Raw genomic sequence first — 16,242 nt, forward strand, 5'->3', positions numbered from 1 at the left:
TGACACCTTAGCCATTCATGTCCCTCCACACCTTCAAGCTTAATTCAATGCCACTACGGATAGCCAAACACCACATATCATTACCCACCGCGTTCAGGTGCACGCCATCAGCTCTCCAGTAAGCTCCTTGACCCGATTCCAAGTCCACATGTCTCACGGCCAACGCGCCATTCCTCACCATAAACCGAGATATGGCCCTGTTTATTTTAATCCGGGCCCTGTTCACCCCCTCGTGTGATCTAGCACCTCTCCATCTTTTACGGGGAATGATGTCGGACCACACCAACAACACTTTTGGAAACATGACCCAGAACCTTAGGATATCGAATTTGATATCCTTAATCAGCTCCCTACAAGACCGTTTAGCCAAATCATTCCCCCCTAAATGTATCACCACGATCTCCGGCACTCTATCCAGTCTAACAAAACGATGAAATTCAGGTAACCATTCCTTCCACACCATCCCCCTTTTACCGATCCATCGTAAAGTCACTGTCTCTCGAGAAAGACCCAACTGACGACCGTCCGGACGAACCGCAGCACGCAACGCAGCCCATACAACATACGAATGCCCCATGATCCAGACGAGCATCGGATCAGGCCCTGCAACACAGAAAGAAAGGCAACAAACAATTAACTTAACACAGCTTCTAACTCACAATAGGTTTGGGCGAACATACGACTGGAATCTTGAAGATTCCCACCTCCCAATTCTCCGAACCACATCCTCACCAAGGCCCCACCTAGCGGCCTCAGTCGCTGCCCGAGTGACCACTATATTGTGTTGCAGGTAAGCCCGCTGCCGCCAAACATTTCCTAAAAACAGAAATAAACTGAAAACGGGACAAGAAAGACCCATTTTCGTGCACCAAGAATGACACCCCGCCCTTTGCCATGTACTTCTTCACGGATGCCACCGGGCACACCGGGGATCCTTCAACATTGAACAACACCACTTTGCACCCTTTCCCATACACGTCCGTTTTGGAAGCCTTAATAAACACTACCACCTTATTCCCTTCGACATCCACGTTTTCTCTTAACAAAATACCTTTTTTACTAACGGACGGGCTAACCAACTCACCTAACCGAAATGCCCCAAAGAAGGCCAAAGAAAAGGCTGCACGGAACAGAACCACTTCCCATTCGGAAAAACACACCTCTTGCAACTTCCGCTCAATGGCTGAGAGCACCTCATAAGATACGGGTCGGCGACCGTCCGAAGCCTTCCAGCCTTTCTTCCAACCCCGAACAACTTGCCGAACCAAGAAGGATTTCGTTATATCCTTACCCCCCCTCCATTTAAGGTTGAAGGCTAGCCCCGCCAGAAACTTATTCAAACGTGTCACAGACCAACCTGCCTCCCAATGATGACCTAAGAACAACAACAAACCATACTCCTCCTCCATATCCTGGTCCATACTTGACATCCAGGATTCCCACAAGCTCCAAGCCTGATTATAATGAGACCAAGTTGAATCCGCGAGCGATTTGGTAAATAACTCTGTTACGGCCCTCGCGGCAGGTTCCACAACTCCACTGGACAATCCCGGCCCGCGCTCTCCGCCTGTGGTGCCAAATCCCGGAAAAGCTGCCACTGAAATTGAGAAAGAGCAACAACTATTGGATCAGGCGCTGACAAGCTAACTTCAGATACAATCCATAAGTTAAACTTAAGACCCAGGAAAACCAAGTGCTGCAAGACCTTCACTACTGCAGGCGTAGCCGCTGACAACGAGTTTACCGCCGTCACCGTTCCAACATGCTCACAATGAAAAGAAATCTTCAAATTCCTCAATTTGTCACCCCACAGGGCCAACGCAACTACCCTGGGGAACAAATGCAAGAGTAGCCGGTTGTTTGTTAACCCCTCCTCCTTCCATTCTTCCGGCCAAGCCGCTGCTGACCAGCTACCATGAAAGAAAAGACCAAAGCCACTCATTTCAACGACATGCACCAAAATGCCCAAGGAGGTAGCATCTGCCACCGGCTGAATCCACAGAGATCTGCCATTGTACTCGTCCAGAAAATCCGCCCACATCTTCAAATCGTCCCGAAACTCTTTCTTTATCCTGATGAAATGCAAAGGGGACTTTACCCCTACTGTTGCCAAGGATAGGCGGCGGCAGAACGCTCGACCCATCGGCATGATCCTACATGCAAAGTTCAGTTTCCCTAACAACGATTGCAAACTGCGCAAATTTATCTTCTTCAAACCAATTGTATTAACCACATCTTGGCGCAACGCGGTAACCTTGTCTGCAGGTAGCCTACATTCCATTGCTACCGTGTCGATTTCAATGCCTAGGAAGCTCAACACTGTCACCGGACCAACTGTTTTATCCTCCGCCAAAGGCACCCCGAAGTTTTTTGTCACACTCTCCATTGTATGCAACAAAATCGAACAATCTGCTGATTCCGCTGGCCCTATAAACAGAAAGTCATCCAGATAGTGCGAACATGAGCGTATCCCAGACACATCTTTCACCACCCATTCTAGGAACGTGCTGAAGGCCTCAAAGTAAGCACATGAAATCGAGCAACCCATGGGAAGACAACGATCAACAAAGAAGCCGCCATCCCAAAAACAACCCAATAAATGCAAACTGTCAGGATGAACTGGCAACAAACGAAAGGCCGCTTCGATGTCGGTCTTAGCCAGCTTAGCCCCCTTTCCACATGCTCTAACCCACTCCATCGCTGAATCGAATGATAAGTACGACACCGAACTCAACTCGGGATCAATACCATCATTAACCGAAGATCCCTTCGGAAATGACAGGTGATGGATTAACCTAAATTTATTAGGTTCTTTCTTAGGGACCACGCCAAGAGGTGACACCCTCAGATTTGCAATCGGAGGGGCGACAAACGGGCCTGCCATTCTTCCCAGAGCAACTTCCTTATTCAACTTCTCCGACACGACCTCCGGGAATTGTAACGCCGATTTCAAATTTTTTCTTTTTAAACTAACATCCTGCTCAACATAAGGGATTTTGAAACCCTCCTTAAAACCGTCGCGCAATAAAACTGCAGCTGACCTATCAGGGTATCTACTTAGAAAGGCCTCCATCACGACCCACTGCACCGGAGTCACCCCTTTTGTCAGCTGAATCTCCAACTTTTTGCCTGTTACCCCTGAAACATTTTGAAGCGCTATGCACCCCCCCGCAGGTTGAACACTCGTGCCTATATTTACACTTGCTCCCGAATCTGCATATGCCATCATTGAAGGCGAAACACAGTCCCTTCTGCAAAGCCGCCGAGTGTCCTGACTGCCCTGAACTCCCGGCGCCCCCGTGAAAAGGCTGGCTAGTCTGACCTAAACGGGACGGGACCATAACTCTCATCCACAACGCTATGTCCTTGTGATCCCACCTGATACTTGGCCTAAAAGCCTTACGCTGACGAAACTGTTCGTCATAGCGTAACCAACCCTGTCCCCCATAGGTCCTGTAAGCCTCCCCTATGGCATCTAAGTAACAAAATAATGCCGAGCAATTTTCCGGGGCCTTCTCCCCGATTACGCTAGCCATAATAGCGAAAGCTTGCAGCCAATTTGAAAATGATCTGGGAATCAGCCTATATCTCCGTTTCTCCTCATCTTCTTTTTTAGAGTCCTCCCTTCTAGGTCTATCCAAATTAAATCTCTCTAGGGGTAAAAGAGAAAATATTTCTATGTACTCCCCTTTCCAGATTTTTTCCCTAACCTCTTGTTTTAAATGTGCCCCTAACGGGCCCTCGAAGCAGACATAGACCTCCCCCCTAGCCGCATCGTCTAGTTGCGGTACATCCTCCTTTTCCTTATCCTGCAAAGCTCCCTCACCTGGTGCATCAATTCCTGACCCAGGCCCTGGTGCTGTTCCGTCCTTCTCCCTTGATGAGCTCCCCGTGTCTGCCGCAGGAGCCGCACTGCTGGATGTACCCGTAACTTCAGACAACTGTCTAGACCCCTCAAACGACCCCGTATTTCCCAACCAAGCAGCTGACGGCAAAGACCCCCTGCTAAGACCGGACCCCAACAAGCCCGCTAGCTCCCCTAAACCTCTAAGGATTAAACCCATACCCCCGCTAGCAACTCCCGAAGTAATGTCACTATTCCTAGCTTCAGGGGAAACTATGCCTGGCAAATTAAAGATAGGGAAAATGTTCTCACCTAGCTGCCTGGGTGCTGTGAGCCCAGCAGCCGAAGATCCAGCTCCCAGCCGAAGGTGTCCTGCATCCCGACCGGCTTGATCCGCGATGTTGCCCGCCGAACTCCTGGCGGCCGTATCCGTGTCCTGGCGACTCGGTGATGCCGTCGACTGCCCTGGTGCTGCGGAAAGGGAAAAGGCCGAGCCAGCATCCTGCCGCCCGATGGAAGATGTGCGGCTCCTTGCCACGGATACGTCCCCGGCACTGCGTACCGAAGCGACGGAATGTCGCCTGCCGGAATCCGGAAAATTTCCGCCACCACCAGCAGAGGACGCAGATCCAGGAAAGTTCCGGCCATCACCAGCAGAGGGCGCAGATCCAGGAAAATCCCGGCCATCACCAGCAGAGGGCGCAGCTGCAGGAAAATCCCGGCCAACACCAGCAGAGGGCGCAGAACTTGCAATATCCAGGCCACCACCAGCAGAGGGCGCTGCTGCGTTGAAGACTCCAGAGCTGTGCACTGCAGAAGGCCGCACGCTGATGCCAGGGCCAGCCGACTGCCGCCCGCATAATCCTCGGCGCTGAGGGGCCACCGCACCTGACCCTCGTCTCCTCGGCTGTCGCTGCCTCCCACGCTGAGCGGCGCCAGCGGGCATGCTGGCGGCCGCCGTACCGGCTCCTGCTCCTGCCGCCCCACGTCGCCCGGACACTGAAGGAGGGGAGGAAGGATCCACCCCCCGTTGTAGGCCCCGCCGCACTGGAAGATTCCTCCCGGCGCCACGCTGTGAGGTGGAGGGAACAGCGCTGCTTACCGGAGGGTCCGCAGAGGGGCTCCTATTTCGGCGCCGGGCCCTGGGGATGATGTCCGGGCTTAGGCGCGCCGGAGGCCTAGTCCTCCGCGGCCGGCGCCCGTCCTGCGGTGCCTGCGATGGTGCTCCCGATGTCCCCTGGAGAAGGCTGTTAACGGATGCATTCAGCCAATCTGTCCCCTGGGAGCTGGCTGCCGTCCGGAGACGCTGGAGGATCGCTTCAACGTCCATTCTGGTAAGTGTGACAGAGATTCCTCACTTGTCACGCAGGCACCTAAAATGGATGCCTGCGTGAGGAGCGTGCCCCTTTTTATGTGCCCCCTCCCCACAGTCCCCTAGTTCCACCCCTTATTTTCAAAAAATGCCCCTAAAGCCACCCCTCAAGTTCCCAGTTAACCCCTTACCACCGTATCCCTTCTAACTGCTCCAGCTCCCCAGGTCCCACGTAACCCCGTCATGGCGGCCTCCCTTTACGTGCCGTGGGCCCCCAGTACGGCCTTTCTAGACACAGGCAGCAGTGGATGTTGCTGAGTGAAAATTGCAAACTGCCGTTGTAGTGACCAGTACGTTGTAGTGCCCAGTACATTATGCCCAGCTCATGCTTCTGGAGACACGCACTTGTAAATTAGGTAGGGTCTCATCACTACAGAAATGCCAAACATGTGGGCGCTAAATGTTGTTTAGGCACACTGGGGCTCAGAAGGGAGGGAGGGCATTTGGATTTGGGAGTGGTGAATTTTCTTAATTTCTTTTGGCGGGTGAGGAGCCATTTTTCTTTTCCAGAGCCCCCTATATTTCCGTTAACTGATGACAGATCTGAGTGGAGACTTGCTTTTTTTGTGTGGATTGAGTGGAAGCTTTTATTGAGAACATTTTGCATAACGTTTGGGATCACAGTTATCCGGCGGCCGGGTCCCCTCTGAACTATAAATTACCGTATCTTTCATTTTCTTTTTTGTGATTGTTGCTTTTTGCAGAATCACGGCATTACAATGGGAAAATTTTGGCATGTGTTAATGTGCATTGCTTTGTTTTGTTTTTTTGCTGCTTTTGACACTACAACAGGTGATTTTATATAGTGTCTTGGAGTCATGTCCCAAAAAGGTTATAATTTCCAAAATGGGGTCCCTTATCTGTATAATTTCCAAAATGGGGCTCTTATCTGTACATCTGCATCGTAATATGGCACTACTTCCCATCTGAGCTTTGCACAGTGCGGTGAACTCAGGCGAAATTGCACAACAAAATTTGGGGTCCATTTTCTCCTTTTGCCCTTGTAAAAATACAAAAGTTGTAGCTAAAAAGATTTGTGTGGGAAAAGTGTGATTTTTTTTTATTTTCATGGCTCTACGCTATAAACTTCTGTGAAGCACCTGTGAGTTCAAGGTGCTCAATACACATCTAGATAAGTTCCATAAGAGTTCTAGTTTCCAAAATGGTGTCACTTGTGGGGGATTTCCACTGTTTAGTTACATCAGGGGCTCTTCAAACGCAACATGGCGATCACTAATTATTCCATTATATTTTGCATTCAAAAAGTCAAATGGCGCTCCTTCCCTTCCAAGCCCTGCCATGTGCCCAAACAGTAGATTTCCCCCACATATGGGGTATCAGCATACTCAGGAGAAATTGCACAATGTATGGTCCATTTTCTCCTGTTAATCTTGCAAAAGTAAAAAACAAAATAGGTCTAAAGGAAAATTTTTGTGAAAGAAAAGTAAATGTTTATTTTTTCCTTCCAGATTCCTAAAATTCCTGTGAAGCACCTGAATGGTTAATAGACTTCTTGAATGTGGTTTTGCGCACCTTGAGGGATGCAGTTTTTAGAATAGTGTAGTTTTGGGGTATTTTCTGTCATATAAGCCCCTCAACATCACTTCAAGTGTGAGATGGTCCTTAAAAAAATGGTTTTGCAAATTTTGTTGTAATTTCCTATAACTATAAAAAATTATGTTTCAAAAATTGCTCTGATATAAAGTAGACATGAGGGAAATGTTATTTATTAACTATTTTGTGCAATGTGACTCTGATTTAAGGGCATAAAATAAAAAAATGTTCGCCAACTTTTAATTTTTTTTCACAAATAAACGCAAGTCATATCGAAGAAATTTTAATGCTATCATAAAGTACAACATGTCACGAGAAAACAGTCTCAGAATGCCCGGAATTTGTTGAAGCGTTCAAGAGTTATGACCTCATAAAGTGACACTGGTCAGAATTGTAAAAAATTGGTTCAGTCATTAAGGTGAAAACAGGCTTCTTCTCAAAGGGGTTAATGCAGTTATTGATGTAAAAGGAGACCGACCAGTTATCGAGTGCATTTAGTGAACATACATTTCAGTAGGCCAACATTTCAGATTTTAAAATCATTTTTTCAAGCTGGTGTTATAAAGTATTCTAATTTCTTGAGATAATTACTTTTGAGTTTTTATTGGGTGTAAGCCATAATCATCAACATTAACATAAACACTTGAAATAGATCACTCTGTCTGTAATGACTCTATATAATATATGACTTTTGTATTGAAGAACTGAAATAAATTAACTTTTTGGGTCAGTAGTCACCATGTGTGATATTCTTCTGACTAAGGGCAGTCTCACACGTCCAGATAATTCCGGTACCGGAATTATCTGTGTCCGTGTGCCAGTGCGTTTCTGTGGCACATCAGTGTGGCACACTTGCGGCACACGTGTGCCGCCCGTGTGCCCACTGGGTACCACACGCACCGTGCCGGAGACAGTGCTAAAGTTTAGCGCTGTCCCCTGCATCGTGCTGAAGCCCCATTCATATCTTCCCTGCAGCAGCGTTTTCTGTAGAGAAGATATGAATAATAGTGTGTAAAATCCAGATCCAGGTCCCCACCCCCCTCCCACCCTATGGGAGGTGGAGCCGCATATTCATTACTGTAAATGAGCGGCCCCACGTTACTGCTCATACAGTACAAGGTGCGGCCAGGACAGGAAGCAGCGAGGGAGCCGGGAGCTGGGTGAGTATTTTAATCAGAGCGGGGGGGGGGGGGGGTTAGGGGGGCGCACAGGGGGTCGGAGGGGGTTGGGGACCTGGAACTGGATTTTACACACTATTATTCATATCTTCTCTACAGCAAACGCTGCTGCAGGGAAGATATGAATGGCGGCTTCAGCACCAGTGTGGGGGACAGCGCTTAATGTAGCGCTGTCTCCTGCACGGCACATGGACTGCACACGGACAAAGTCCGTGTGCGGTACGTGTTTTACACGGACCCATTGACTTTAATGGGTCCGTGTAATCCGTGCGCTCCCACGAACCCTGACATGTCTCCGTGTTTGGCACACAGAGACACGGTCCGCAAAAAATCAATGACATCTGCACAGATGCATTGATTTTAATGTGTGTATGTGTGTCAGTGGCTCCGGTACGTGAGGAAACTGTCACCTCACGTACCGGAGCCACTGACGTGTGAAATCGGCCTAAAGTAGAGCACCAATTTTCTCTGATATGGCCTGTAATCTCAGATAGCCACATACAATCATATACTCTATAAATTACACACAACATTATATGGTATTGCTCTACCTTGTGCTATTAAGCAACTGCTTGGTTATCCTTGTATCCGTATGCCCGTTTAGTTCAGGCGACCAAAGATTCGGTCTTGAGTTGTCTTTATTATGGGTCGAGCTGGTTTGGTGTGATGGTTGCGATCTCTAATGTAAAAGGAGTACACATGCAGTCATATAAAGCAATACAATTACACTTTTCATATTTTATTTTTATGAATAACATATTTTTCAGCCTAGAGGAGTCTGTATTAAGCTGGGTTCACATCTGCGTTGAAATCTGCGCTGTATTTTTATGGAACAAATAAAACAGAATGATGTGCTACTTTTTCCTGTAATATGACATAAACCAAGACAGTCAGAATCAGTTCCTAATATGGAACAGGAAAACAGAAATTACCATGCTGATGTGAACCCAGCAGTACATGTCACACAAATCCCTATCAGTCAAAAGTGAATAACCATTTACAGTATCAAATTCAAATGTAGATTTTTTTATAACCTCCCCCATTAACCACTGAAGGATATGGGCATACAACGTCATTTAAACTCAGGTGAATCCACCAAGTTTTTCAAGCAGAAGTCTCTTCAGGAAACTAGTGTTTTTTTTCCTGAAGCTTCTTTTGTATCATTTTTACGGCTATTTCCTTAGGCTACTTTCACATTAGCGTCGGTACGGGGCCGTCGCGCTGCCTCGGCCCGACGTACCGACGCATACTGTGCAAGCGCCACACAACGGGGGGAGCGGATGCATTTCTCCAGCGCATCCGCTGCCCCATTGTGAGTTGCGGGGAGGTGGGGGCGGAGTTCAGGCCGCGCATGCGCGGTCGGAAATGGCGGACATAGCAAAGCAAAAAACGTTACATGTAACGTTTTTGCTGCCGACGGTCCGCCACAACACGGCGCAACCGTCGCACGACAGTTGCGACGTGTGGCAAAGCGTCGCAATGCATCGCTAATGTTAGTCAATGGAGAAAAAACGCATCCTGCAAGCAGTTTTGCAGGATGCGTTTTTTTCTCCTAAACGACGCATTGCGACGTGCAGTGCAAGTGTGAAAGTAGCCTTAGCAGTTTTGCCCACCCTCAATTTTTGTGACATCCTTTTTACTTTAGTTTAAGGGTAAGTCCACACGCTGCAGATTTGCCTGCTGCATTTTCTGTGCAGATTCTGCATCTCTTGGCAGAAAAAGCAGGTAAAAATCCGGGCGGTTTTGATGCGCTTTTGGTGGGTTTTTGATGCGGATTTTCATGCGTTTTTTTTCATGTGGATTTGTATGCGTTTTTGTAGGCTAAATAAATATCTATTATTTAACAAAAAACTAAAATTCTGATGTCACTTCTTGTCCAACCTCTTCATTTACATACTCCATTGAAGAATAATGTTTACACATCTATCTATCTATCTATCTATCTATCTATCTATGTATCTATCTATCTATCTATCTATTGAGATAGTTATATCTAAAGATAGATGGATAGATATATCTATAGATAGATCTATCTATAGATAATACTAAGCTCGATGATTAGTAATAAAAATAATAAAATGGTACATAAAGAGTTAAATACACACACACACACACACACACACACACACAGAACTGCACAAATTATACACACGGAAGACAAAGCAAAGCACCAGCTAGAACTCAAGCAGATTAAGGCTGCCGTCACACTAGCAGTATTTGGTCAGTATTTTACATCAGTATTTGTAAGCAAAAACCAGGAGTGGGTGATAAATGCAGAATTGTATATGTTTCTATTATACTTTTCCTCTAATTGTTCCACTCCTGGTTTTGGCTTACAAATACTGATGTAAAATACTGACCAAATACTGCTAGTGTGACGGCAGCCTTAGGGTATGTGTCCACTTTCAGGATGGCCGGCGGTATCGCCGGAGCGGCTTAGCCGCTCTGCGCTAAGCCCCGCCCCCTTTCTGGGACATGATGATGCTGGATGTGTTCACAGCACACATCCGGGATCATCGCTCCCCACCACAGGGCCCTGTGCTATATCTTGCGGCGACGCAGCGTCGCCGCAAGATATACGGACATGCTGCGATCTGAAAAGACGTGCAGCATGTCCGGAGTCGCAGGGCCGCCGTGTGCGTGTTACCACGCATAGTGGAGACGGGATTTCATTCAATCCCCTCCACTATGCTGTAACATCTGGACGCTGCGTGTCTGATGCTGCGGCTCTATGCAGCGTCAGACACGCAGCGTTTCCTGCACGTGGAAACATACCCTAACACTGTTGTCCAGCAAGGACTGGGAGGCAGGTGCTGGTTAATAAAGAGTGATACAAACACCTGACCCAAGACCCAGCACCAGAGGATAAAGACCAGCAGCCGGAACACCACAATAAAAGGGTGGATAGTCACAAACTAAACAGATTCTAAGGCCGGCGTCACACTCGGCGTAAGACAATACGGTCCGTATATTACGGCCGTAATACGCTGAAAAGTCCCCAAAATAGTGGTCCGTAGCTCCTCCGTAGGCAGGGTGTGTCAGCGTATTTTGCGCATGGCATCCTCCGTATGTAATCCGTATGGCATCCGTACTGCGTGTTTTTCTCGCAGGCTTGCAAAACCGACATATGGCTATACAAGGGATCAATGTGTAAAAAAAAACAAAAAACATATATACTGTCTATATATATATATATATATCAGTAGACACATACAGTGCGGCAAAAAAGTATTTAGTCAGTCAGCAATAGTGCAAGTTCCACCACCTAAAAAGATGAGAGGCGTCTGTAATTTACATCATAGGTAGACCTCAACTATGGGAGACAAACTGAGAAAAAAAAATCCAGAAAATCACATTGTCTGTTTTTTTATCATTTTATTTGCATATTATGGTGGAAAATAAGTATTTGGTCAGAAACAAACAATCAAGATTTCTGGCTCTCACAGACCTGTAACTTCTTCTTTAAGAGTCTCCTCTTTCCTCCACTCATTACCTGTAGTAATGGCACCTGTTTAAACTTGTTATCAGTATAAAAAGACACCTGTGCACACCCTCAAACAGTCTGACTCCAAACTCCACTATGGTGAAGACCAAAGAGCTGTCAAAGGACACCAGAAACAAAATTGTAGCCCTGCACCAGGCTGGGAAGACTGAATCTGCAATAGCCAACCAGCTTGGAGTGAAGAAATCAACAGTGGGAGCAATAATTAGAAAATGGAAGACATACAAGACCACTGATAATCTCCCTCGATCTGGGGCTCCACGCACAATCCCACCCCGTGGGGTCAGAATGATCACAAGAACGGTGAGCAAAAATCCCAGAACCACACGGGGGGACCTAGTGAATGAACTGCAGAGAGCTGGGACCAATGTAACAAGGCCTACCATAAGTAACACACTACGCCACCATGGACTCAGATCCTGCAGTGCCAGACGTGTCCCACTGCTTAAGCCAGTACATGTCCGGGCCCGTCTGAAGTTTGCTAGAGAGCATTTGGATGATCCAGAGGAGTTTTGGGAGAATGTCCTATGGTCTGATGAAACCAAACTGGAACTGTTTGGTAGAAACACAACTTGTCGTGTTTGGAGGAAAAAGAATACTGAGTTGCATCCATCAAACACCATACCTACTGTAAAGCATGGTGGTGGAAACATCATGCTTTGGGGCTGTTTCTCTGCAAAGGGGCCAGGACGACTGATCCAGGTACATGAAAGAATGAATGGGGCCATGTATCGTGAGATTTTGAGTGCAAACCTCCTTCCATCAGCAAGGGCATTGAAGATGAAACGTGGCTGGGTCTTTCAACATGACAATGATCCAAAGCACACCGCCAGGGCAACGAAGGAGTGGCTTCGTAAGAAGCATTTCAAGGTCCTGGAGTGGCCTAGCCAGTCTCCAGATCTCAACCCTATAGAAAACCTTTGGAGGGAGTTGAAAGTCCGTGTTGACAAGCGAAAAGCCAAAAACATCACTGCTCTAGAGGAGATCTGCATGGAGGAATGGGCCAACATACCAACAACAGTGTGTGGCAACCTTGTGAAGACTTACAGAAAACGTTTGACCTCTGTCATTGCCAACAGAGGATATATTACAAAGTATTGAGATGAAATTTTGTTTCTGACCAAATACTTATTTTCCACCATAATATGCAAATAAAATGTTAAAAAAACAGACAATGTGATTTTCTGGATCTTTTTTTCTCAGTTTGTCTCCCATAGTTGAGGTCTACCTATGATGTAAATTACAGACGCCTCTCATCTTTTTAAGTGGTGGAACTTGCACTATTGCTGACTGACTAAATACTTTTTTGCCCCACTGTATATGTATATATATTATTATTTCATACAGCGCTAGATAGCTTTAAAACCGGTAATTCAATTGCCGGCTTTTGCTATCTCCTTCCTAAACCCGACATGATATGAGACATGGTTTACATACAGTAAACCATCTCATATCCCCATTTTTTTTGCATATTCCACACTACTAATGTTAGTAGTGTGTATATGCAAAATTTGGCCGTTCTAGCTATTAAAGGGTTAAATGGCGTGGGCTCCCGCGCAATTTTCTCCGCCAGAGTAGTAAAGCCAGTGACTGAGGGCAGATATTAATAGCCTGGAGAGGATCCATCGTTATTGCCCCCCCCCCGGCTAAAAACATCTGCCCCCAGCCACCCCAGAAAAGGCACATCTGGAAGATGCGCCTATTCTGGCACTTGGCCACTCTCTTCCCATTCCCGTGTAGCGGTGGGATATGGGGTAATGAAGGTGACATTAAGCCAAATTAATAATGGAGAGGCGTCAATTATGACACCTATCCATTATTAATCCAATAGTAGTAAAGGGTTAAAAAAACACAAACACATTATTTAAAAGTATTTTAATGAAATAAAAACAAAGGTTGTTGTAATATTTTATTCTACGCTCAATCCATCTGAAGACCCTCGCTCTGTAACAAAGAAAGAATAATAAACCAACAATATACTTACCTTCCGAAGATCTGTAACGTCCCACGATGTAAATCCATCTGAAGGGGTTAAAATATTTTATAGCCAGGACCTCTGCTAATGCAGCAGTGCTCGTGGCTGCAAAACCCCGGGGAATGAAGGTAAAGTAGGTCAATGACCTATATTTACTTTCATTCGCGGTGAGGCGCCCTCTGCTGGTTGTTCCTCGAGCATGGGAAATTTCCTAGAAAGCTCCCAGGCTTGAGTTCATATGAGGACAACCAGCAGAGGGCGCCTTACCGCAAATGAAGGTAAATATAGGTAAATATGAAGGCGCATGCTCAGATTCAGATCTCGTCCCGAGATCTCGGGAGACGAGATCTGAATCTGAGCATGTGCCGCCCCCAACGGCCATTTTCCCGGAGGCCACCGCATCGCAGCAATGGAGCTGCCGGCGCCTCCGGGCTTTCAGGAGATGAGGGAGGAGCCCCGGCTGACTCTGCGAAAAGATACGCCTCCGCTGCCGCCCCACAGCACAGAGCCCCGACGCTGTACCAAGAGGAACCGCCGCCCCACAGCACCCACGCGGCACAAAGAGGAGCAGCCGCCGCCGCTCCCCAACACCCCACGCTGACGCTGGCTGCAGCTACAATGTGAGGTAATGGGGCATACTCCATCCACTCACACTTTCCTGTGAGACGCCCCCTCCGTCATCGGGACCACTCCCCCCCACCCACCCACCATATACACCCGGCGTACAAGACGATTCCCGGCGTATAAGACGACCCCCGACTTTTAAGAAGATTTTCAGGGGTTAAAAAGTCGTCTTATACGCCGGAAAATACGGTAGTTATGTACAGAGATGGCTACTCTTAATTCGCACCTGTACACACAGTTTTCTGATTTGGAAGTGCCAGTCAGTCTTTTGTTATTTGTATATTGGCTCTCTTATTGAGCACTCCACCCTACAGCCTGTGGCGGTTTTTATTGCAGCAGATTCCTACCTACCCATAAATTCAGGTTTCAACCTAAGAGAGGATTCACATTAGGCAGTTTCCCAGCAAACTGGAGATCACCTTGTCATTGGTTGCTGGGCATGCGTGAATTGGCCAAATTATGTGCTAAGCATCTCCATTTTTTCTTATTATCTAGAGCAGTAATGCTATTCATATTTAATATATTTCATATTTACATACTTTACCAGTACAGAGTGCAACTTTATTAGTTTGTTCCATTTTCCTAATTGTAAGGCTTCCCTCCATGAAGATAAGAGCCATTCCTGCAACATCAGGTTTAGTACTTTTCTTTAGTTATCCCTTTTTATTTTATGTAAATTTATACCTTATTGTTTTGCCCCCATGTTGTAATATCTTTGCATATTTTTTATAAACACTGCCTACCTTAAGGCTGTGTTCACATGTTGCGGTTTTTTCACGGTTTTTTCGCGTTTTTTCCCGATAAAAACGCTATAAAACCGCAAAAAAACATACAATAAGCATCCCATCATTTAGAATGAATTCCGCATGTTTTGTGCACATGATGCGTTTTTTTCCGCAAAAAAAACGCATACCGCACAAAATCCGGACATGCTCTATCTTTTTGCGTTTTATTTGCGGATTTCCCACTCCAAAATGCATTGGGAAGTGTCCGGAAAAAAACGCGGCAAAACCGCGGCAAAAACGCGTCAAAATCGCGGCAAAAACGCATGCGGTTTTCTTGCGGATTTCTTGCAGAAAATGTCTGGAATTCTCAGGAATTTTCTGCAAGAAATCCTGAACGTGTGCACATAGCCTTACAGATTAAAAATATAAAAGGTAATAGCTCAATTCCTCTTTCTCCCTAATCCTTACTCCTAAAGCTATCTTTAACAGGTGTCCAATTGTTAAGTTGAAACGATTGGTGGTGGCAGCTAGCAGCTCCTTTTGTTATTGAGGGGTTGGCAGTGACTGTACTGGGGTACATATATATTCCATGCATTTGGAATTGGAGGTGTATATACCATACGCTCACTATGAGTTCCCCAATAACTGGCCTAGTATTGGAAACAGCTACGGCCTTTTCATCACTCTTCAGTCAAGTGTGTAAGTGTCCTGACGATTGCAGGCAGTAGATTTATGTTCCCTGACATATTGGTGGCAGCAGTGGGATCTGTATGATCTCTCAGGTATTCTCCTTGATATATTGGTGGCAATAGTGGAATCCATGCGATTCCCTCTGCTGTTATCCTTGAGATCACCAGACTGCTGTACAATTGTCAATTGAAAGATCAACACGTGTGTAATATTATCAGAATTAGATGGAAAGTTTCTAATTGAGATTCATAAGCATCAATTTATAGAAAAGAATACATCGATTAAATGTCACGGGGCTACCGTGACAGAGAGGTTCCAGAGAACTGCAGAGCTCTGGGCCTCATTCACACACGAACAGAAACTCTTCTCCTGAATTCTGACCTGGCTGTCTTGTGCCAGCAGGGCAGGAGTTAAATCTTGTTGCTGAGAGCTGGTCTCTCAGCTGAATTGGTTTTTGTAATCTCCTCTCCTATATAGACTCAGCTTTGACTACAACTGTTGTCAGTGATCAGTTCTGCTGCCTGGCTTGAAGTGGGAAGGAGCGTGGTATTTTGGAGCTTGGAGGTTTATCTACAGAGATTGATGTCTGCTGTTTTGGTTGCATGTTAAACCTGTTTTCCTTCCTAGTTTTCCCCCCTCTTCCCTTCTCTGTGTTTCCTCTGTGGCTGTGTGAGCATTTGGTGAGTTTGAGATTTTTGTTACCTTGTCTACATACCCTGTTTACTTGTCATATTAATACACTGGTGCAGTCCTCCTCCCTGGGGGGAGAGGGGGCCAC

General features: G+C 46.5%; 1 protein-coding gene across 2 annotated transcripts in view; it reads right to left on the reverse strand.

Moving 5' to 3' along the window:
* The window catches only part of AFF3 (ALF transcription elongation factor 3), a 753,993-nt gene that overhangs the window by 43,462 nt on the left and 694,289 nt on the right, over window positions 1-16,242 (reverse strand). For both annotated transcript variants that reach the window (XM_069757526.1, XM_069757527.1), the window contains exon 12: window positions 8,500-8,627. In XM_069757526.1, the coding sequence (XP_069613627.1) occupies window positions 8,500-8,627 (128 nt within the window). The remainder of the gene's footprint in view (window positions 1-8,499; window positions 8,628-16,242) is intronic.

The sequence above is a fragment of the Ranitomeya imitator genome, chromosome 3, assembly GCF_032444005.1.
Source record: "Ranitomeya imitator isolate aRanImi1 chromosome 3, aRanImi1.pri, whole genome shotgun sequence".
NCBI lineage: Eukaryota > Metazoa > Chordata > Amphibia > Anura > Dendrobatidae > Ranitomeya > Ranitomeya imitator.